This window comes from Ceratotherium simum, chromosome 7 (genome assembly GCF_057802395.1).
Source record: "Ceratotherium simum simum isolate JZ-2026a chromosome 7, ASM5780239v1, whole genome shotgun sequence".
Taxonomy (NCBI): Eukaryota; Metazoa; Chordata; class Mammalia; order Perissodactyla; family Rhinocerotidae; genus Ceratotherium; species Ceratotherium simum.
In genome coordinates, this window is record NC_141906.1 from 4697457 (window position 1) to 4722344 (window position 24888).

The following is a 24888-nucleotide window of genomic DNA, read 5'->3' on the forward strand; positions in this document are numbered from 1 at the left end:
GGGCTCAGATCAAAAACCCAGGAGTCATGCCAGATGCCTTTCTTTCTGTACAATCCCTCTGGACATCCTATTCGTTCTACCTCCAGAATATAACCACTTGTTACATTTCTCATAATATAACTCCCCCACTTTCTCCCTCTCTTTTGGCTGCATTAGCCTCCTACCTGGTCTATCTTCTTCCTCCGTGCTCCCACCTAGTGTATTTTCAACATAGCATCCAGAATGACCTTTTAAAAGTAAGCTGAGTCAAATTTATTTCCCTCCTCAAAACTTTCCAGTGACTCCTCATCTCAGCATATAGGTATGTGCTGTCCAATATGGTAGCCACTAACCACATGTAGCTCTGAGCACTTAAAATGTGGCTAGTCCCAACTGAGATGTGCTATAAGTATAAAATGTACATTGGATTTCAAAGACTTAGTATAAAAAAAATGAAAAACATTTATTAATAATTTTGTATTGATTACATATTGAAATGTTAAAATTTTGGATATATTGAGTTAAATAAAATATATTATTAAAAATAAGCTAACCTATTTCTTTTTATTTTGTTAAATGTGGCTACTAGAAAATTCAAAATTACAACTATGACTCATATCTGTGGCTTGCATTATATTTCTTTTTTTTTTTTTTAAAGATTTTATTTATTCATTTTTTTCCCCCCAAAGCCCCGGTAGATAGTTGTATGTCATAGGTTCACATCCTTCTAGTTGCTGTACGTGGGACTCGGTCTCGCGTTGGACGGAGAAGTGGTGCCTCGGGGCGTGCCCGGGATCCGAGCCCGGGCCGCCAGCATCAGAGCGCGCGCACTTAACCGCTAAGCCACGGAGCCGGCCCTTGCATTATATTTCTATTGAAAGGTGCTGATAAGGATAGTATGTAGTTATAAGACTGGATGAGATTTTCTAGGGAGTGAGCGTCAACAGAGAACAGAAGAGGTCTAAGGATTGAATTCCAGGGGCCCTGCAAAATTGAGAGGGAGGGAGATAAAGAGGAACTATTAAAGAAGACCAAGAAAGCGTCCAATGAGGTCAGAGAAGACTCAAGAGGTGATATCTCAGAAGCCAATGAAGAAAATGTTGCATGGAGGGAGTGATCAATTGCTTCAAGTGAGATGAGGACTGAGAACTGACAACTAGCTTTGACAATTGGAAGTCATTTGAGACACTGACAAGGGCTGTTCTGGTGGAATAGTATAGATAAAAGTCTAATTATAGTGGTTCAAGGGAGAGTGTGGGAAGCAGAAGTGGAGACTACAAGTATGAACAACTCTTTGAAGGAGTTTTGCTATAGAGAGGATAAGAGAAATGGGAAGCTGGCTGGAAGGGAGCATGGAATCAAGGGAGAGTATTTTAATATGAGAAATACAGCATGTTTATATGCTGATGCAATAAGCTGATAATGAAGAAGAGAGAGCCTCTCTAAAATTGCTGGAGTAATCTCCTTGAGTAGATGTGAGGTCCTGGGACCTAGTGCACAAGAGGAGGGGTGTGCCTTAGATAGGAACATGGACAGTCGCTCAGAGGAGCAAAATGGAAGATGGAACATGGGCAAAGACGCAAGTAGGTTAGTAGAAGTGATGGAAACAGCATGTGGAAGGTCTATTTTGATTGCTTCCATTTTCTCAGCAAAAAAGGAAATAAGCTCATCAGCTGAGAATGATGAAGAAAAAGAAAGTGTTGAAAGTTTGAGGAGAGAGGAGAAGGTTTGAAATCTTGTTATGAAGTAAGGGTGAATACACTAGGGAAATGAGTTAGACTTGCTGGGCCCACCTGAGTTTCAAGTTTCACGAGTTTAAAGAGAGACCATGCAGTAAGCTTGAGTATTTTCCTCCAGCCAAGTTCAGCAACCAGAAAACAGGTACAGAGTAGGAAGAGAGTTGTAAATAACCAGGATTGGAGTTTTGCCAAAGAAAGACAAGGAAGTGAGAGAGCCGCCAAGCAGTTAAAGGTATGTGAAGTGAGTGATTACTAAAATAGATTATAAAATCGAGAAATGGATAAGGAAGGAAGGAAGGACTTGTGAGGTGTGAGGGACAGTGAAAAGGTGGTAGGACACATGCATTGGTCAGAGTGCTGGGGACAATGACCTGGAAAGACATGAGGTGGTGGTCCTAGAGTAGAATGCTTGAGACTGAGATTATGGAGGGGTAGCAGTTACTGATAAGGCCAAGGTCTAGAGTAGGGGATGCATGGCCCATTCTGTGGGAATAAGTGGCTGATTGGAGAGAAGGAGATCACTAGAGGAGAAGAGATCAAAGGAGTCATTGAAATGATCATCTACAAGGAGACTGAAATCACTAAGAATTGTTGACAGGCATGTTGTCAGAATATGTGAGGAGGAGCGGGGAGCTTTAATCTTCAAGGAATGTTCAAGAATGACCCAAAGTCAGCAGACAACTACAATAATGAGGGGTAGCTGGTAATGATGTCATATGTTTCACACCCAAGTTCTTTCAGTGATAAGAAAACTTGGTCTGGTAGGAGCAATGAAAACCAAAGAAACATTTCCCCAACTCTAGGTCCAGAGTTCTATTCCAAATATAGGTTACTGACCCCACAAGAGTCATACTCTATCCCAAAAGAAGCTAAAATGACTATAGGCCTCCTGCTTTAATTCAAAGGAGAGTGGAGCAGAAAACAAGTATCACTTGACCAGGCTGCAGAGAGCAGGACTCTGGGAGCCAGGCTTCAGTCAGAACAACACTGTGTAGGGACGCTCAGAGAAGATAGTATGAGGACTTTTGCTGTGATGGACCACAGAGCACAGAAGAGGGGGAGAAGTGGGAAATGGGGGGCGGGGTCAGTATAGGGAACGCACACGTAGGGTGTAGGTCTAGGTTATCGGGGATGACCTGGTGGTTGGAATAAGGAAGGTGGTGGATTGTTCTTGATCGGCTCTTAGGCAGACTGCAGTTAGGAGGCTGTGAGCATGGAGGGAACAGGAAGATGAAGGTCCTGCCAGAAACTCGCCAGGGCTCTGGGGTCCCTTTGAAACTTTAATGCCATCTCCACTACTTCCTCAGACCTGGGATAAGGGGATCCCCCATTAACCCAGCTCCAGCAGAGTTGAAAACCCCTTACCTAAGCCAGCGTATACTTTCACAAAGAGGTTGACTATACTCTAAGAGAGAATGCAAGATGAAATAACAAACAGAAAGGACAAAATATCCACATTCCAAATATAGATTTTTGATGCCAGAAGAATATTCCCTATTCCCAAAACAAACTAGTATGATTAGAGATTTCCCACTTTAACGCAAGGGAAATACCTATTTATTGCTAAGATCAGAGGCGTTGCAGAGCACCATTATGTGAAAGAAGTTTTGGAAAAGGGTCTTTAAAACATACCTGGGCATCGTCCCATATGTGCAGCTGTTCCTGTATAGAACCTTCTTCACATCAACAACAATAACAATAAAAACACATAATAATCTGCCCATGGATAAAGGTTTACTAAAGATTAGAAAAATAAAATGTTACCTGATACTCTGAATGAGGGATGTTCAGGTCAAGCTAATTGGGAACTAGCAAGATGAGTCAGTGGCTAAGGTCTGTAGAAATGCTCTTAATGATTTTTACAATTGTTTCCTTAATAATGGAATCTTAATAAGCAAGTCGATGTTAAATTAATAACATAGAAGCATTCTAAAAAGCATATTGAAACATGATTTTAGCCTATTCACTCAGGGCTTAAATGCTCTGGTTTTTTCTTCCTGATAGAATATCAAGTATCGGAAGGAAATATTTAAGCTAGGAGATGAATTTTAAAATATAAAATTAATAAGAAGGAAAAGTGTAGTTTTAACAATAGCCATGCAAAGGCAACGTAGGCCCAGAGCTACAATCTTTCTGCCACTCGCTGACCTCACCCCCGCTTCATTCAGTGAACAATCACTGAGCATGGGAAATATGCCAGATCCTTCACTACCTGCTGGAGAGGCAGAGAAGAATAAAATACCATTCTTACCCCTATAGTGAACAGGGTTCACTATCTGATTGGAGAACACTTTAGTAAACACAATACAATGTTGATAATTTATATAAAGTGCAGCACAGAGAATGGAACACTCAAAGTGGGCTTGAAGGATGAGCAGAAATTTGCTAGACAAAGAAAAGCATGGAAAGAAGAGAGAAGAGCAGATACATGTGGAACATTTGGGGAGCATGAGCAGTTCTGTGGGGCAGGACTACAGGAACCTGAAAGAAGGATGCGAGATGAAATTGCTTGTTACAGAAGCATCCAAATTCGTTGCCCCACTTCTAGCCACCATTGCCCCATTCTCACCATCCTCCTCCTCCAACATCCCGTCAATCCCAACTGGCATCTTACCTCCAGATCCAGATATAGGTATGTTGTGATTTTTCTAAATATTACTGCAGTGTTAGAAGCCACGAGGAAGGATCTCACAGTATAAACTTCAGCAGTGCCCCCGTCTCCTCACCCTTGCCCTCCTCACCTCCTCACTACCCATCCCGCGTCACCCCACACCATCTCACCATGGCCCAATTACACAGAATTTCTCCTGTCTTCTCTGAAGTTTTGACACTTTCCAACAATCAGAGCTTAACAACAGACGACACCCAAACCAAGGCGACTCTCTCCCTCAAAGGAATTTTATTACTATCTGCTGCTATGAGAATCTGATTATATTTCTAAAATACAGTTCGAATGCCAGAGCTTCAATTTTTAAAACCTTCAGCAGCTCATTCCAGCCCAGAGAATGAATCCAAGCATTCAGGAGCCTCCACAGTCTGCCTACCCCTGAGCGGTAACCCCCTTCCCTCACACCCCCAGCTGTGCCCCTACACCTGCACCTGATGAAGGACATACACTTTCATCCTGCATGGCTTTGCTCACGTGGCCCGCTCTCTGGCATTCCCATTCCCACTCACCCACTTGTGAAAATTCTAGTCATCCTCATGTACGTCTCCTTCTTGCTAAAGCGGGGTTTCTCAACCTTGGCACTACTGGCATGTTGCTCTGGACAGTTCTCTGTTGAGGGGTGCTGTCCTCTGCACTGTGAGATGGTTAGCAGCATCCCTGGCCTCTACCCACCAGACGCCAGAAGCACTCCTCACCCCCATCCCACCATCAGCAGCTGTGACAACTAAAAGTGTCTCCAGACACTGTCAAACGTTCTCTGGGCTTCAGAATCGCCCCTGGTTGAGACCCAGTGCTCTTCAAAGCTTTCTCTGGTTACTCCTGGTGAGAAGTCATTTCACCCCACTCTTTCCTCCCCAACACTCTGCACTTGTATTAAACCCTGCAACCTAAGCAACAAGAGCAGCCATCCTAAGAATAACGACGTTTAGCACCATCTCGCTTTGTTCCATTGGTGCTTTTATGTCTGTCCCCTTCCACCGGGTTTGCAAGCTCTTTGAGAGCAGGACATCTTCCTGGTTTCTCTAGGCCCCAGCACAGTGCCTCCCTGCAGTGGTAATCAGGATGTATTTGCTGAACTGACTGGATGAGGCTGTTGTCTCAGTCTGTCTTCTGACTAGTCATTCGGTGACCACATCAGTTGGAAGACTGAGAAGCTAATTATTCACATGCTGTCTTGTAAGGTTCTGTCCATACCTGGCAAGTTATAGGAAGCATTCAGAACAATGGATCCTGGAGAGTTTGTTTTATTTTTAATCTTTACATTTTGGAACAGTTTGTAGTTGAGTAAATACTAATTTTCAGACCCAGTTTAGGTGAACACAGTAATGTCGTTCATTTCAATAAATATTTTAGTTTGAGGTAGTCTGCAGACAATCACTTTTTTAAGTTTAAAATGTGAATATAAAGCAGTGGTCCGAACCACAAAACATAGCTTCAGTAGATGCTGGTAGAAAGCACTCTGGATTATTTCATTTGTATAGGTTTCATTTCCAAATTGCTTGCAAGATCCTTGAGGGTAGGAGCACATCTGGTATTTCTCCTCTCTCCCATAGCACTAGCTAAGTAAATACTTTTGAGTTAACTGGTTGAAACTTTCCAAGGGGGGAAATAAATCTATTGACTTAGAACACTCTAGGAACTAAGTTTAGAGGTATGTTTCAGAAGTTGCGGTATGGTATGCCAAAGACTGTGAGAAAAGAATGCTTACCCCAGCATTCTTTTCCCTCTTCTTCTCTAGGGACAGAGTTGAGATTTTGTAGCTGGGACTTTTGTCATTCAAAATAAAAGACTTTATTTGCCAGTTCCATTGCAGCAAGATGTAACTGAGTTCTGACCAATGAGGTCAAAATATTATGTGGGACTTCTGGAAAGGGTGCTTAAAAAATGCCACTCAACTGGGAAGGGTGATTTTTACTCTTCTGCAATAACTTATTCTCTCTCTCTTTTTTTTTTTTTTTTTTTTTTTTGGTGAGGGAGCTTGGCCCTGAGCTGACATCTGTTGCCCATCTTCCTCTTTTTGCTTGAGGAAGATTGTTGCTGAGGTAACATCTGTGCCAATCTTCCTCTATTTTGTATGTGGGACACTGCCACAGTATGGCTTGATAAGCGGTGTGTAGGTCTGCACCTGGGATCCGAACCCACAAACCTGGGGCTGCCAATGTGGAGTACTTGAACTTAACCACTATGCCACCAGGCCACCAGGTTGGCCCTTATTCTCTTTTTTTTTTTTTTTTTTGGTGAGGAAGATTAGCCCTGAGCTAACATCTGTTGCCAATCTTCCTCTTTTTGTTGAGGAAGATTGGCCCTGGGCTAACATCTGTTGTCAATCTTCCTCTTTTTGTTGAGGAAGATTTGCCCTCAGCTAACACTCGTCCCCATTTTTCTCTACTTTTATATGTGAGACATCTGCCACAGCATGGCTTGATAAGTGGTGGCTAGGTCCGTGCCTGGGATCTGAACCCACACACCCTGGGCCGCCGAAGCAGAGCATGCAAACTTAACCACTACGCCACCAGGCCAGCCCCACTTATTCTCTTTTTCTGGCCTGCTACTCACATGTAGTAACTGGAACTCCTGCAGCCATCTTAAATCGTAACTAAACTTGATGATGGAAGCCATGTCCCAAGATGGTGTTGCAAAACGACAGAAGCTGGGATCCGTGATAACACTGTGGAGCTGCCATAATTGCCCCAAATTACATGTGTCTGGATTTCTTTTACTTAATTTAGATGCACTGTTATTTTGGACATTTGTGTTTCTGTGCAGCTGCACCTAATATTAACTGATATATAAATATTTAACTGTAATTCAACAACATTTCTGAATGCCTACTAAGTGCTAGGTCAGTAGTTGTCAACAAAGAGAGCACATCACAGAAACCTTCATAGTTTTCAGAAAATGCAAATCTTCATGTCATACTTGAGAATTTCTGAATCAAAATTTACATAGTGGGCCTCTGGCATGAAAAAAAAATATATATGTATACACATACACCCACATATTATTATATATGTCAACAAATCAGATAAATTATAAGGCATGAATACATATATGTATATAGTTACATGTAATATATAGTGTGTATATATATATTCGTAGTTTTTCATAGCATTCTCTTATACTCCTTTTTATTTCTGTAAAGTTGGTAGTAATGGACCCTCTTTCATTCCTGATTTTTTTTTTTAAAGATTTTATTTATTTATTTATTTTCCCCCCAAAGCCCCAGTAGATAGTTGTATGTCATAGGTGCACATGGTTCCAGTTGCTGTATGTGGGACGCAGCCTCAGCATGGCCGGAGAATCGGTGCGACGGTGCGTGCCCGGGATCCAAACCCGGGCCGCCAGCAGTGGAGCGCACGTACTTAACCGCTAAGCCGTGGGGCCAGCCCTCATTCCTGATTTTAATAATTTGAATCTTGTCTCATTTTTTCCTGGTCAGTCTAGAAAAGGTTTGTCAATTTTATTGATCCTTTCAAGGAGCCAAATTTTGATTTCATTGATCTTCACACTTGTTTTTATTTCTATTCTATTTTGTCATTCCATCCTATTTCAGCTCTAATCTTTATTTGTTTCCTTCCTTCTACTTTGGGTTTGGTTTGTTCTTCTTTTTCGAGTGTCTTAAGATAAAAGGTTAGGTTTTTGATTTGAGGTCTTTCTTCTTTTTTAATATAGGCATTTATAGCTATAAATTTCCCTCTAAGCACTGCTTTAGCTGCATCATGAATGTATTTTTAAAGCCCTGCAGAGAATTCTGATGTGCACTCTTGGGAGAATATACTGTACTTCTTTGCCACTGTAAGATTTTTATTTGTTTTTTTTCCATTTCTCAGCATGATTGTTGACCTTTTGAGTAGACAAAGCTTTTCTTATAAAGCAAAATGCTCAGTTTGGGTCTGGTTGGGTTTTCAGACAGTCTCTTGCTTGCAGCTCAAAGATTCCTTTCACAGCCTAATCTAAAAAGCCAGAGCACCTTTGTTTTACTTGGTCTTCTCTGTGAAGTGAAGACCTCCTAGGTTATGTGGGCCCTTCTCAAAGGGCCCTCTCAGCTGGAAGTTTTCTTCTTTGCCTATGTTTCTAGTAAGCATATTTCTGGCAGTCCTGACACAATGTTTATGTTCTTTAAGCAGAGGTTGGCTAAGAGTGAAAGCTTCCTGTGCTGCCATAAGCCCTTCCCCTTGGCCTGTGCACTTTCTTGTTTGCCTTGCTTTGTCCATAACTTGGCAGCATTATTGCCCGCTCCACGTGACAAGTGACATCATTGCTATAATAAGAATTCCAAGCAGCACCACTGGATCAGAGCCCATCTGTGTGCCTGCTCCCACACTTGACAAAACAAATTCCAAATTCATTCAGCATGCCGGTGCCATTTAGTCATTGTGACATATCCCAAATTTTGGACTCTGTGCAAAAACCAATCTGTGCCCACAAAATTAATCATGGAACACATTTTATGACGTTTGACAACAACTTAAAAGGTTCTCATCTCTGGCAGGTGGCTCTGCCAATCTGCAAGTATGTGCATGACAAATTCTGAACAATATATTGTGTGGCTGAAAATACATTGTGCGGGATGCATACCCTGGAGAGAACCAGTGAGTCCAACCAACACTGAAGTCTGTCTCAGGGACACATAAGCCAGACTGCTGTCCTATGAAGGAAGGATGATGGTCCCAGGTACACAGAGAAAGCCAAAGAAAAGGCAACAGCTCGTGTGCCAGTAGATGCTGAGAACATTGGCACAATCGCCTGTGTTGGCAGGACCAAGAGTTTGAGATGGCTAATTTAAGCGACAAGATCCTGGCAAACAGATTTATTTAGGGCAAGGGTGCGTCAGGAAGATGCCAAAAAAATATATCAATCTGTGCCTTTACACGCACTGTAGAGTGATGATGAAACAACTGACATTAAAAAAATAAACCCTACACTCTAATATAATCTGCAACTCATCCTACCAAAAAGTAGGGTTTACTTTAGATCTCTGGTACCCCAAGATGGGGTTTTGTGTTCTGATCTGAGGTCTGTGAGCAACAAAACTTCCCTTCAAAAGGTGTTCTTGAAGAGATTTCCCCATATTGTTGTGTCTGATTGATTAGACCAAGTGTTTTTATATGTTGTTTAATTTGACAACATCATTCACTTCAAATAAAGGAAGCCATTTGTCTAAAATTTTACTTTTCTGAGGAGTATTTTATGGAAACTCTGTTGGAAAAAGAAAGAAAACTGAGACTTCGTGTTGATGGATTCCTGAGTAGAGCCCTTTATTGCGAGTGAGGCTGCACTCTGCACTAAGGCGTGGCTATTTTGAATCTCTGTTCTACACAGTCGCGCCCATTTGTGTGTGGCTCCACCTGCAGTAACATAGTCAAACCCCCCACAGGGAGTGGTTTGCTTCCTCACATTTCTTTCCATTTCCTTGCCTCTCTAGACAGCCTCCCACCCCCAACTTTCCCACCCCCTTTTTCTCTTAATTGACACTGTCTTAACACATTGTATTTGCAACAAGTTGAGAAAGCTTTCGGGGCCGGCCCCAAGGCCTAGTGGTTAACTTAGGCATGGTCCCCTTCAGTGGCCCGGGTTCACAGGTTCAGATCCCAGGCGTGGACCTACACCACTCATCAGCTATGCTTGTGGTAGCAACCCACATACAAAATAGAGGAACACTGGGCTGGCCCCGTGGCTTAGCGGTTAAGTGTGTGCGCTCCCGCTGCTGGTGGCCCGGGTTCGGATCCCGGGCGCGCACCGATACACTGCTTCTTCAGCCATGCTGAGGCTGCGTCCCACATACAGCAACTAGAAGGATGTGCAGCTATGACATACAACTACCTACTGGGGCTTTGGGGGGAAAATAAATAAATAAACAAAATCTTTAAAAAAAAAATAGAGAAACACTGGCACAGATCTTAGCTCAGGGCTAATCTTCCTCAGCAAAAAACAAAAGAACAAAGGGGCCAGCCCCATGGCGTAGTGGTTAAAGTTCCATGAGCTCCCCTTTGACGGCCCAGTTCACAGGTTTGGATCCCAGGCACAGACCTACACTACTTGTCAGCCATGCTGTGGTGGCAACCCACATACAAAATAGAGGAAGAATGGCACAGATGTTAGCTCAGGGCTAATCTTCCTTGGCAAAAAAAGAGGAGGGTTGGCAACAGATGTTAGCTCAGGGCCAGTCTTCCTCAGCAAAAAAGAAAAGAAAGAAAGGAAGCTTTCATGCCCTGGCTGCCTAGTTAGGACTTTAATTTTTCCTATAAAGACTAAATTTGCTTAATTTAGCTTTCACTGGGATTTGTCTAGACTCAGACTTCCTATTCTCACTTGAGTGTTCCTCTTCCCCTCCGAGGCAGGAAGTTAAATGAGGAAGCAACAGGTGAAGAGGAGCTCTTCCAGAGGAAGAGTAGTTCTTGATTGAGAAGCCTGGTGGCTTAACAACCCGGCAGGGGCATAAAAGCTAAAGCAGCTCTGTCACGTCGTGCTCACAGCGGCCTCCTCTGAGACCCAGGACAGCGATCACTCTGTGAAGTGAAGGAGTGGGACTCTCTAGGTCTCTCCCAATTCTAACGCTCAAGGATTTACGAATCAGGGAGGGACATTTTAGGGAATCTCTCCTTATACAGTAGCTGATTCTTTTATTTTGTACGTTGAGTACAAATGGGTTGTTGTTAATTAAATCATATTTTCTTCACTCAGAAGTAGCTCCTAAAACTTTTTTCTTCCTCACCTATGCTTCAAATAATTAATGGTCTATAACTGTTCTGATTCCCAGTCCTTAGAATGTAGCTTTTTATTCTTTTCAATTTCTCTGAAAATTTTAGGATCTTCTACTTATTCACGGAATTCTGAAATTTCATGATGATTCTATGTGTTAAGAAATTACCAAGGATAGGGCCGGCCCCGTGGCTTAGCGGTTAAGTGCGCATGCTCTGCTGCTGGCGGCCCGGTCTGGATCCCGGGCGCGCACAGAGGTACCGCTTCTCCGGCTACGCTGAGGCCGCGTCCCACATACAGCAACTAGAAGGATGTGCAACTATGACATACAACTACCTACTGGGGCTTTAGGGGAAAAAATAAATAAATAAATAAAATTATTAAAAAAAAAAAAGAAATTACCAAGGATAGGGAAAGGATCATTCAAAAGGAACAAAGTAAACCATCAACAATCTCCGTTCATGAGAATAGTTCCTGTTCCTGCCAGGCAGAGTAGAACCATACATATAAATTACCAGTCAAGTAAGAAGCAGGAAATTATGAGCCATAATGCAGAGAAAAATCAATGAATAGAAACAGTGCCAGAAATAGCACAGATGCTAGAATTAGTAGATAAGACCATTAAAATTGCCATTATAATTGTATTCTATATGTTCAAGAAGCTAGAGGAAAGACTGAGTATGTTAAGTAAGAACATGAAAGATGCAGAAAAACACACACACTCCTGAATCAAACTGCTAGAGATAAAAACTACAATGTCTAAAATGAAAAGTGAACCAAATGGGATTAAGGGAATATTAGATATTGAAGAAAGGAAGCAGAGAAAAGCTTGAAAAAACAAAATGAACTGAGCATCAGTGAGCCGTGAGATAATGCCAGGCAGCAGAATACACCTGTAAGTGGAGTCATCAAAGGAGAGAAGCCCGAGGATGGGGGAGAAAAAATATTGGAAGAAATAAGGGCGAAGTCTGCATTTGTCTCTCTCCACATGGTACCCTCAGTGCCTAGGAAGGCACCTGGCAGACATCAGACATTTAACAAACACTTCTTGAACACCTTTGTGGCTGAACAAACGACAACAATGAATAAGACATGAGCACATGAGTGCTACTGCAGGTATAAGGGCCATCATGTACCAAAGAAGGGGAGGAGGATGGAGAAGGGAAGCTTAGTGGAAGTGGAGTGTCTTCAGCAGGGACCGGGAGGATGGGTTCAGTCTGAGTATGTATACAGTTTGGAGAAGTGGAGGAGATGAAGGGCATTCCACATAAGAGCAACATAAATGAAGACTTAAAATCAAGAATAAACGTGGTTTTGGATATGCCACCTCAACCTGAGTGGTGGTTGCATTCGAGGGATAACGAGAAACGAGGTTAGATAGATGTTAGGGTCAAGCACGCAAAGCTTCAGAAAGAGGAAACAGGGTGAGAAACCACTGAAAGTTTGCGAACAGAAGCCTTTGATGATGAAATCAGGGCTCAAGGGGGAAAGCGAGTATAGTGGTGACATTCATGATGGATTAGAAGAAAGCATTATAGTTGGGTGGAAAGGGTGGGCCAGGGGCAACCTGGAGGTTGTTTAAACAATCCTATCATGAAGTCTTGAACACTTGTATATGAAAACACCTAAGATATTATCAACACAGACCAGGGCTTGAATAAATGTTAGTGGAATCTAAACACTGGGCAAATGAATATTCCATTTAAACTGACGACAAAATTTTTCTTGGTTCATGAAGTTTTCAAAAGTGGCCCTAAGACTCTGTAACGCATTAAGAATATCACGGCTTCAGGACATTTCACTTACGTAAGATTTTGGATCAGCTTTTTTAAACTGTTACTTCGTGGCGCACCAAAGAGCCTTGTTCTCTGGCTCACTCACCCAGGCGCGCTTCACGCTTCCCGTACTTTCCATCCTCACTCGCAAACAGATTTGGAGGGAAGGCTCCTGTCCTGATTTTTAAAATTAAAGCAACGCTGCCACAAAAGGAGAATTTACAATATCTCAATGACACGCCTGATTGTCACAGAATCCCAGAGTTGAAGGATGGAAAAGACCTCGGAGATGGGGCCTTCATGGCACAGATGGGGAAACTGAGGCCGAAAGAGGGTAAGCGCGCAGTCCGGGCTCACAGAGCCGGTAGAGGTCAAGCTGGGACAAGACTCCAGACTCTTCCCCGTGGAGCCAAGGGCTCCAAGCGGGTGGGACGACGTTAAATCCCGAGGCAGGGAGCAAAGGTCGTGAAGGCGGCCCTGTTCAACCTCAGGAGACCGAGGAACTCGAGAACCCTGGAACCCCGGGAGGGACAGCACGGGGCCCACCTGGCGAGCCGGCCACGCCTCCACCTCGCGAGGTCCCGCAAGCCCCCAGGCCCCGCTCCCTTTCTCGCGATACCGCCCGGCCCCGGCCCCCGGCTCCCGTAGGCCCCGCCCCTCCGCCGCGCCCCTCTGTCGTCATTTCCTGTGGGTCTGCGGGCACAGCAAGAAGATGGCGGCGCTGGGGGAGCCAGTGCGGCTGGAGCGGGGTGAGTGCGGCCGCGGCCGGGGCCGGGGCCGGGACGGACGGAGGGGTGGAGGCGGGCCGTGTCGCCGGGGGGAGAGGGGCGGCCAAGGCTCCGAGCCAGGCTGCCCCTCGCGCTGTCCCCGGGGACCGCCGACGTCGCGGCGCCCGGCCCCAGGGAGGGCGTTTGCGGTCTCCCGAGTGATGCCCAGACCGCAGTTGGCACGGACCGTCCCGGGGCGCAGCGCCGGTCATCACCTGTCCGCGTCCGCAAGCGCCGCACACGGGCCCCGGGCTGAGAGCCGCGTCGCCCAGAGGCACCCCTCCCACGCCCGGCCGGCCGGACTGCACGGCTGCCCGCCTTCATGCACGCGCCCGGCGGCCGCGCCTGCACCCACGCGTCCTGGACACACAGCGCGTCCCCACAGCACCTCTCCTGTGCACGCACAAACCCGTCATTGCCTTGACCACACCTCACTCCTGTTTGTTTTGGGGTATTTCCTGGCCTTGGTGCCCCTCCCAGGTACGGAGAAGGTGCTTTAAAACAGTGCTGCTGATTTGCTCTTGGGAAGAAGGTTACATAACTAGCCGGAATAGTGGTAGATTGTAAAATGTTTGCAAGTGTAGTCTTATTTCTTCTCTACAAACCGTACAACTGCTCACTGAGGCTGGTTGCTTGCTTTTTAGAGCAAACTGTCAAGGAAAATAAAACTTGTTTTGTTGAGTGATTAGAGACCCAAAAGCCAGTGAGAATACATGGCCATGCCCCTACCGGGGTTCTCTTACAGATTTTCCACATTCCACTCTTTCCTCTGCAGATCCTTTATTTCATGCAATTTCAAGCATCCTTTTGGCATACCAGTATTAGAAGTCGTTGGTAAGAGTCAAGAAGTACAAACTAAATATCTTGAGTACAGTAGTAAACAAAGTATAGGATGGAGATTGAAAATATCTTGCAAATACTAACATTTGCAGTTATGCTCTGAATATTAAGTAACTTCTGCTCTGAGAAGGGAATGCATTTTTAGAATTGTTGTATTTAGAGAAACCTCTTTCCTCATGCCTTGACACAAGCCAATGTGCAGTTAACATTGTTGATTCCTTATGGTGTTCACCGTTTATAAACGACATCGTTACCCCCCAGCCCGCCAGATCATTAATTAAAGCATCATTTTTGACAGAGAAGTAGCAACTTTGGGAAGACTTACTAAGTTAGGCCTGAGACGGTGACATCTTCCTCCTGAGCACAATGGCACTGTGCTTTGTCGATGGGAACAAATCTGTTTGGTGTTAACAGGAGTAGGTGTTTTTCTTTGAAAGCCAGTTGTAGGATTTTAGCATGTTGGCAGTCTTTTGTATTTTTAAGTGCAGCACAAAATGTGAAACTTAACCTCTGGCATTTAGTTTTGGTAGTCATGGCTTTGTTTTTTGCTGTTTCAGAGTTCTCTTCAGTTCCACAGTAGAATGCTCAGCATCTTAGTAGGATGAATTATTAGCGGTTGCCATCTAGCAGGATAAGAAAGTCAGATTACATCAACTCTGTTTCTTATTTAGAATTCTGTTTAAACTTTATTTAAACACTCCCAGTAATCCTACAGTATAAAATGAGTGCATATGATCAAGATCCTGAATGTCTTCTAAATTATCATATGATTCAGTGGAACACATTTGAGCACAAATTAGGTACAGCTTGGGTTCAGTAGAGAGTATTTTACTTTTTTCAATTTTTTTGGTAATTGGAAATTTTCATGTAGCTTACATATTGTAACTTTGTAAGTCAAAATAGCTGATGAACCAACAGTCCCCACCCACCAGCCATCCTAGTGGTAGAGTATCAGAATGGGGGAAAGTGTGTTTCCATTGCATTTGATTCACATCAGTTTAAGCTTTTATTACCTGAAATTGAAAAATCTACTTCTTTCTTCACTACGTTTATTTCTAGTTTTTCAGCTGCAAACACAAAGAAGGCCATATTAATTCTATAAAGAAAAAGTTCCAGTCCTTTGGTATAATAGAACTTCTTCCACTTAAAGGAGGCAAGGAATGGTAGAATAATAGATATTCTAGCCCCTTGGGGTACAAAAATAGGTAAGAAAAACATCAAAATAGAGACAGTCATTAACAGTGTTGTAGCATGACCCTGAATCTTATAAAATGTCTTAATTCATTAAACACTTATGCTCACACTTCCCAATGCGAATTGCCTAACGTGCTTAATATATCTGTATAAATGTGTACAACCGCTTACTATTTCTTATGATTAACTGGTGCCAATGTAACATAACATTTCTGCTTGCTACATGCCAGACCCTTTTCCGTGTATTTTTTGGTTTAGTTGTCAGGTAATTCTTCTAAGGAGGGTACTGTTATTTCCATTTTACAGTGGAGAATCTGAGACATAGGGAGGTTCAGTAACTTGCCCAAGATCACACCGCTAGTATTGAGATCAGATGACAAAACTAATTATTTTTATTTTTCTGTTTTGTAAACATATATGTATTTGATTGAGCTTGGCTTAATTAAAACATTGTGTTAATGATCCTAAGTTGAAAACAGACCAGTTGATTTTATTCATTTGTACGATTGTTTTATTTTATTTTATTTATTTATTTATTTCTGTGAGGAGATCAGCCCTGTGCTAACATCTGCCAATCCTCCTGTTTTTTTGCTGAGGAAGACCAGCCGTGGGCTAACATCTGTGCCCATCTTCCTTCCGAACTGGCGAACCCCAGGCTGCCGCAGCGGAGCACATGCACTTAAACTGCTTGCGCCACCGGGCTGGCCCCTGTACCATTGTTTTAAATGTGTCCCTGCCACTAACTGCACCTGTTATTGAACAGTTCGCGTCTGCATGAATATCGTGTTTTCCTTTGGGACATGAACAGTGACTTCACTGGCACACAGTGTTTTGTACTGTTCAGTGTTTTGATTACTAATAATGACAGGTAAATTTTTATTGACTAAATAGTTCCAGATAATACTTTCAGCTTTTCTGAAGCAATACAATGTTCATGTGTCTATCACATTTGAGCCCCAGTCCTTTCCTGTGACATTTCATATTTTATATTCAATTTTCCTGTGTCTCCCAAAGATGCTATTTTCCAAATTTTGTTTGTGTGCACAACATCAGTATTTCTTCCTCACCTACTGTAAAATGTAGCATTCTTCTCAGATTTTACATTCCCGCCCTGATGTGTGTATGCACACACACCTTCCTCCCTACACAGACACAAGTGCACACTCTTAGGCTTTTTCCCCTCTATGTTCTACATATTTCTTGTTAGTCCTTGAGAAGTGAATCCTAACTCCTACACTGTGACATAGGAATTTAGAGAATCTTCAGAGAATATTATCTATTGGTGTGTGTTTGTTTAACTTTAGATATTTGTAGAGCAATTGAATTGTTGGAAAAACTACAGAGGAGTGGAGAGGTACCACCACAGAAACTTCAGGCTTTACAGAGAGTCCTTCAAAGTGAATTCTGCAATGCTGTAAGAGAGGTGAGTAAATGGGATTAAAGTTTACTGAAAACTTGAGTTAATTAGATAAGATAATACTGTGAAATTTAGGTTCAGAATTTCTTAAGAACACAAACTTTAGAAAAACATTGGAATGGAACATGCTCCTCTTGTTTTTGGAATTTCTAATAGAAAAACATTTTACAAAGATGCATAACTTTGCCTAAAATGTTAACACATTCCTTAGCTTCGCGTGGAACTCAAACATGGTATATTCTGAAATTTAAAATCACGATGATAACTTGGGGTTTTACAGGTATATGAACATGTCTATGAGACTGTGGACATCAGTAGCAGTCCTGAAGTGAGAGCTAATGCTACTGCAAAGGTAAATTTTTTCATTTACTAAAAGAGAATTCTTCATAAATTAGAGGTTTAAAATATGCAGTTATTAGATTCATAACAGGCTTATTTTGAAAGGTAACATATAGTATCTTTCAAGCTACGCTAAACTTACCAAATATCAGGAAACAGGACATTTTTTTATTGGCTTTACAAAGTTTTATCATACAGTTTAGATAATGCATTAAAAATACACTTGCACACAAGTAATGATATACATATCATATAATAGCTAGTCGTTATATACAATATATGTGTTATACCATTAATTATGTATTATCCTCATTTTATTGGTGAGGAAGCATCAGATTAGTTCACCTGCCTCAAGCCACACGAACAGTGAAAGGTAGAACTGGGTACTCCATCACGTTGCTCTTCCTTTCTGCTTTATCTTAACTCTGCAGATACGGATAATGTAAGTAGTAAGTTGCCTCTTCAGAGCTGCAGGTGGCAGCTTTATGTGCTTTTCTGTTCCAGTGTTTTCCCTCAAATAATTCCAACATTGACCTCAATGTGCATCATATGTGGCTAGAATAAGTTAATATCAGCAGTAGGTGACTTATAGTAGAATAAGTCATTAGCAGGTGATTTTTCATAGATAGTTACTGGTTCGCAGAAGGAAATATTGGATTCTCTGTTGAATAAAAACACTTAAACATATGGGTGCAGTTTGACAGAGTAGAAAAAACCATAGAAACTTGGCTTTGATTCCTGAGTTATATGACCCTCACAGCTTACTGAATTTCTGAGCCTTAGTTTCATTGTCTGTGAAGTGAGGCCTCTTTCAGAGCTTGGAACATAGTAGTATTCAACAAATCTTCATTTCCTTCCTCTCCCCCTTCCCATTTTTGCTCATGCACCCCAATCCACCATGAAAAATGGTACCAGATTACTTAATTACCTTTAAAAGCAAATGAAACTGAAAATCTCAACTTTGTGTCTAGATTAGTCTAAATTTGAAAGTTTTAAAGAAGATGTGGGTCTGTTTCATCTTCTGTGGGGTTATAGTAGTATAGTAGTAACTTAAGCAAAAAAAAAGCATTCACTTTGGCTGTATGCCGCCCTCTTTTTCTCAATAGTGAGTTATTTCCTGACGAGTTAGTTATTTAGTATATAGTACAAATGGTACAGCATATAAGGACACTACCTCCTCACAGGTTATTATGTAGGTGGGTGTGTCCTGCCCGGAAGCCCCTGAAGGAGCCAGGCCATCCGGCCCCAGAGCTCAGGGCTGCTGCGTGCAGCGGGGAGGATTATCTTCCTTCGCGTGCACAGGGTTCATCTGCCCGGCAAGCCTGCTTCCTGAGTGCCGCACAAGAGTGCTGGGCACCAGGGGACGAGGAGTGGCCTGAGCAGTCTCAGCCCTCCCTGCACAGTCCCAGGGCGTGCTTTCCCGTCATCCTCTCTCAGCCCATCCGCTCAGCCGACCTTCTCCTCAGAACTGCCAGTGGGTCTGTGGACGTTCAAACAGCGGAAGGATGTACCTCAAAAGTAGTTTTAAAAAAGAGACAAAAGAACTGAAGGAAACAAAAGTCATTTTTAAATATGTGAAATTTTCTTTCAGGCTACTGTCGCTGCATTTGCTGCTAGTGAAGGACATTCTCATCCTCGCGTTGTTGAGCTACCAAAAACAGAAGAGGGCCTTGGATTCAATATTATGGGAGGCAAAGAACAGAACTCTCCAATCTATATCTCTCGGATAATTCCGGGTGGAATTGCTGACAGACATGGGGGCCTCAAGCGAGGAGATCAGCTCTTGTCTGTCAATGGAGTGGTGAGGATGGATTTTATTTCTAGCTGTAGTAAGGTGTTGTGACCATGTGGGGGTGTATTACAGTTATCAAAACAGACATTGTAGGAAAAAGACCCAAGAAGCTTTGCAGTTTAGAAATCCCTTGCGGGGATCCTGGGCAGTACTGTTTAGTACAGTGGTCCTTTTTAAAGCACCTAAAGTGTATTTTGCTTCTCTCCAATGTAAATTAGCAATGCTTAGTGTGATTTTTATGAAGTAATTAAGCTCTTTGGTAGTCAAGGCAGTACATTAAATTACAGGTCTACCCTCATTTTAGTCTTACAAGAATGGCAATTGCTTGATTTGCTTCTGACTTAGTGAAATAATAGGACTTACATATTGATATGCTAATTATTTAGAACTTAAAAACCAGTTCCTAGACTACAAACAGAATATGATTTAGCAGAGTATTTCACACTGATTAAAATGATAAAGTAGGATTATTTCATGGGTTTATAGTGTTGAAATGATATAACATTAAAGCTTTTTTACTTATGTTTATTTTAAACAGTTTTGCCTTTTGAATGACTTACAAAACCTAGTTGTTAATTGTGTGCGTGTGCTTTCTTCCTAGAGCGTTGAAGGAGAACATCATGAAAAAGCTGTGGAACTGCTGAAAGCAGCTCAAGGGAAGGTTAAATTAGTGGTACGCTATACTCCCAAGGTCTTAGAGGAAATGGAGTCACGCTTTGAAAAGATGAGATCAGCAAAGCGCAGGCAGCAGACCTAAAGCGGTTCAGAGCTTTCTACCCCGTTCTGCTCTTAGCTGGAGAAGTTGTCCTCGTGGCCTACCAGGTGGCCGAAATGCCAGTGATTGTAAAAAACAAACAGAAACTTCCCGCAAAATCCTCCTTGCCATTTTATAAATGCCTATTTTAACATCACTTACAGTTCCAGAGATGCATACACTCTTTTCTGACTAGAAAAAGTAAACGGCGATGAGGGCAATTCTGTCCTGCTGTTTTTACAGGCCTTTTTCAAATGCAGATTTTGTCATAAAGTTGTTACAGATTTTTAAAAATGCTTTTTTAATATTAAAATGTACTTTTACATTCTTAATCATTTTTTAGAAAAAAAATTTTCTTCATTTGGCTGCTTATTTAAAAATAACAGTTCTCCAGTTCTTTTTTTGCTTACTCTATTTTTTTTAACCTGTGAAGTTTCTTTACAGTTTTCCAAGGAATTAAACATAGCAGTCTCCGCCCCAGCAGCTCATTACACTGTCAGTGGTAACATCACTGCTGCATTTTGTACTTTGAACACACACACAACATATGTAATCAATGATAAATCATAACTCAGCACAGTGGAAGTTTTTTACTTTTATTTAAACATAATGTATAATGAATATTCATTTATACTGATTTATAAAAGTAAGTTTTTAAACACTGAAACAATCATTGCTAAAACGTATTTCGTAATATTGGAGCAGTGAGGCAAGAGGATGTAATTTGATTGTTAGCATTACTGATTACATCTCTTTATATTCAATAATATATCAAATTAGAAATGGAAAAATAGGTTTAGGTTTCATCTTTTGCAAATTTTTTTAATGCTATTGGTTTTTATTTAAATATATTTCTTATATTTTGGTCCTTCCATTCCTAGAGATGAGCCAGTCAGTTTGTGATGGGAAATAGCAGAAGCAAAGAAGAAAAAGTAATATCTTTAACCTCACTAGCCTCACGAGTTACACACTCTTACTAGCTCAATTTAAAGAATTGATTTTAAATAGGAAGAAGATAGAAGGATATATTTAAGATATATAGAAATTATGAAGTGATGTGTTCATAAGAATCTGCAGGCTCTTTGTCAAAGTGAGTAGGAACTCATTTATATTAAAATGATTGTATCTAAAGAACCGATCTTTGTTTATGATTCATATATAATGATGGGAATTCTGAGAGACTTTGATTTGTCCACTGGATGTCACTGTTTTTCTAAAAGGCAGCTATCAGTGAATGACTGAGGTCTTTTTAAAGGCTGAAATTAAAGAGGTCCATTTTCAGTCACAACTTACAGGAACGTTTGTATGGTTTTTTAAAAATTTAAATGATAGACGCTGAAAAGAAAATGGATTGAAATATATAAGGAATTTAGAATAATAATTGACCTTGTATAAAAAGTGGGCATTTTGTAACATTCCATCAGGAAGAATAGAAATGTATACCTTTTTCTGCATGTTTGTGAGCACTGTGAGTCTTAAAAGATTATTCCAGTTTTCAGTGATTTTCAGAATAAAAGTTAATCAGCATTGTTATTTATCATTTAGGTATTGAACACTGGATTGCATGGTTGAATGTGTATCTAGTCCACTACAAAATGTGCTTGTATTGATAGGATCATGTTGTTAAATTGTATATTTTCAAAATTGATGTTTTTAAAATGTTGAGACCAAAGTAGTGTAGAATTATGGACTTATTTTAATTTAACTGTAAAATTATTAGAGGTATTTGTTGTAGAGCTTTATATATTAAAGAGGTATTGGTGCATATAAAAACAGTAATATTGTTATGCTTGTGTTCTCGCATTCCAGGGTAAGTAGACCCTGAAGAAATCTTGTTAGTAGAGCTGCAGCTGCAGTAGCTTTTAAGGGTGTGTCAGCATTTCATTATAAATTATAGCTTCCTGGTTCAGTATCTCAGCTTTTCAGAACTTTCAGCCAAGTTAAATCTTTTTCTGCTGTTGAAACTTGGTAAGTCGAGTAAGCTTTTTTTTCCTTCTACAGTAATCCACACTCTGTTTTTTGTGTGGGTTGGCACTTATTTATAATTCTTAAAATCGGGATAGCTTAAAGGAGCCAAATACAGTAGTTGTGCTTGCTCCTGTTGAGCCTGAGTAGCAGGAGTTTGTTTTTGTTAATGCAGTTTTCACAGTGTGTCCCAGGATTTTAAATCCTGACCATAGAACACTTCAGTCACTGGTGGCAAAGATGTACGGTAGTGGTCTGGTATAGTGAGGAAATGAAGGGAATTTTCATCTTATAAATAAATGTGTGATCCATGAGCATAACTAGGCACACAGGAAGTATATAATAGGTTTTTTATTTGTAAATTATAAATTATCTTCTCTCCCCAATTTCCATTTATTTTCTTGGTATTTCATAATAGGTCGATTCAGTGATTCTCCACCTTAGCTGCATATTAGAACACCCTGCAGAGCTTTAGAAAATATTGATACCTGAGTCCCAGCCCACACCAAGTGAATCAGAAACTCTGAGAGTGGGGCCAGGTGCTTAGTTTTTTAAAGCTTTCCAGGTGGTTCTAAAGGACACCTGGGGTCGAGAACCACTGGTTCCTCCCTTATAAAATGCTCTGCTTACACTGGACTCTGGAAGTATCAGAATAGAATAATTCAGTTTACAGCTGTTATGAAGTAGCTGCAAGTATAATGATGGGTTGCACTTCTTGATAATTTTGTTAGGAACACAAGGTACTTGGCATTCCTTATTTGGGAAGTAGTTACAGTCTATCGTTTTTCTTTTTTAATAAAATCTGCCAGCAGTTTAAATGTAAACTTTCAATGTCTGTCATCTTTCTGCCCCCTTTGCCTTTAAAACTTAAAAACATAAATGTTTATTATTTGAGAAAGCATGTTTAAAAATTGCAGATGAGAAATACTGTCATTGGTAATTATGTGCTGTCTTAATATGGCCACTTTATCCATTAGTATAATACTAGATTATAGTGGCCTAGTTCTTTGGGGTTTGAAAATTCAGATGTTTTTAAATAATCGTTGTCTTCCTCTTATGAATTTTTGAAGTTATTTTCTCAAGTACTTAAGTAGTTTGGCTCAAGTACGTTGTTTACAATTTAAATGGATATTGTAGCATTTAATAGAAGAAATGGCTGTGGCTTATCTGAAAAGAATGTCAGCATGACTTGATATAGAATTAAAAGAATACATGTGAATATTCTATAATGTGGAATGATCGTTGAAATGTCAAGGACTCTGGGAATTGTATTTCCTGAATAAATGTATGTTTATGAATTTTCTAACTTATATTTTGTTGTCTCCACTGCTAACAATCTGGTGTTATACTTTTTATTATCCAAAATCTCACCACCAGTGGTTTTCCAAAGGCTGTTGCGGTTCTGTAATGGTTAAATAATGGAAAAAACCAAATCGCTTGCTCATTAATTTCAGGAACTTCCAAAGTAATTTGTATCTGGACATAGTTTTTAAAAATATTAGCAAACAGGGCCGGCCCTGTGGCTTGGTGGTTAAGTGCGCACGCTGCAATGCTGGTGGCCCGGGTTCGGATCCCGGATGCGCATCGAGGCACCACTTCTCCGTCCATCCTGAGGCCGAGTCCCACATACAGCAACTAGAAGGATGTGCAGCTATGACATACAACTATCTACTGGGGCTTTGGGGGGAAAAAATAAAATAAATAAAATCTTTAAAAAAAAAAAAATATTAGCAAACAGTATGCTTCTACTTTAATTCTTTAGTTTGAGGTAAAGAAATATAATACCCAAAATGGATGACACTCTTCAGTTAACACTTTTTCAATAGATGACTTTATCGGTTTCATTCTGATTCTAAGGCTATTTAAAATAAATTTGTTTTAGTTATGTTCTTGTTCTTTGGATTTGAAAAGAAGTTGATGTAACTACACAGTACATGTGTTTCTAATCTGTGGTGGTTACTGGAATGACACTTCGAGTTCCTGTATTTTGCTTTGTCTTTCATCAAATATAACTACAGAAAAGATTCTCTTGTGTTATTTTGCGAGAGGCAGTATGGCATGTGATGGAGAGCACAGCATCTGGAGCCTGACTATCCTGGTTTGAACCCTAGGTCCACCATTACTGTGCAGCCTTACACAAGTTACTTAACTTCTCTGTGCCTTAGTTCCCTCATCTGTCACGTGTGACAAGAAGGCCTATAGGTGTTACATCATTGTCTGTAAAGCCCTTAGGTGCCTGGCATAGTTAGTGCTATTTCTGTTTGCTATTATTTTCATGTAAAAGAGCTTCAGGACCTTATTAGCAAAAGGAAGACACTGTGGCCAAATAGTTAAAATCAGCAAGTTCTTATTTTTGATGCCTAGAAAACAGATAACCTTTATTTTTTTATTTTTTTTTGTGAGGAAGATCAGCCCTGAGCTAACATCCATGCTAATCCTCCTCTTTTTGCTGAGGGAGACCAGCTCTGAGCTAACATCTATTGTCAATCCTCCTCCTTTTTTTCCCCCAAAGCCCGAGTAGATAGTTGTATGTCATAGTTGCACATTCTTCTAGTTGCTGTACGTGGAACGGGGCCTCAGCATGGCTGGAGAAGCGGTGCGTTGGTGTGTGCCTGGGATCCGAACCCGGGCCGCCAGCAGCGGAGCGCGCGCACTTAACCGCTAGGCCACAGGGCCGGCCCAAGATAACCTTTAAATTATGCTTGAAAACTTTATAAGGAATAAGACTCATAATGAATTTTCAGATTTTGTCCACTGGTCAAAGAAACTCATGGAATTCTACAATGAGTGAGGCTTGGGAGTTGTAGAGTTGAGGCTACCTTCAGAATGAAAATCAAACTAAGTCAAGGTGAAGGGTGGTTCAGTCCGAAAAGCAGTTGGTAGGGGGATCTGACCTAGCTTTGAAGATGATGGCTTGCTGGAAGGGGTGTCACCGTATGAGGCATGGTTCACCCTCG

At 41.3% G+C, this 24888-nt stretch overlaps 1 protein-coding gene across 2 annotated transcripts; it reads left to right on the forward strand.

The window, feature by feature from the left end:
- Window positions 1-13556: 13556 nt before the first annotated feature.
- LIN7C (lin-7 cell polarity scaffold C) lies at window positions 13557-23241 on the forward strand. 2 transcript variants are annotated; one of them, XM_004418539.3, is made up of 5 exons: window positions 13557-13612; window positions 16969-17087; window positions 17362-17433; window positions 19012-19221; window positions 19814-23241. In XM_004418539.3, the coding sequence occupies exons 1-5, from the start codon at window positions 13576-13578 to the stop codon at window positions 19967-19969; spliced, it is 594 nt and encodes a 197-aa protein (XP_004418596.1). In that variant the 5' UTR covers window positions 13557-13575; the 3' UTR covers window positions 19970-23241. The 2 variants fall into 2 exon arrangements, with proteins under 2 accessions (XP_004418596.1, XP_087289198.1); XM_087433072.1 differs by lacking the exon at window positions 13557-13612 and adding an exon at window positions 15705-16532.
- The last annotated feature ends 1647 nt before the right edge of the window (window positions 23242-24888 follow it).

Bases quoted from the DNA above. Each gene is read 5' to 3' on its own strand.
- LIN7C (XM_004418539.3), top strand. From the start codon at position 13,576: ATGGCGGCGCTGGGGGAGCCAGTGCGGCTGGAGCGGG. The intron at 17,088-17,361 runs GTGAGTAAATGG...GGGGTTTTACAG, and splicing joins TCTGCAATGCTGTAAGAGAG to GTATATGAACATGTCTATGA. The intron at 19,222-19,813 runs GTGAGGATGGAT...CTTTCTTCCTAG, and splicing joins TCTTGTCTGTCAATGGAGTG to AGCGTTGAAGGAGAACATCA.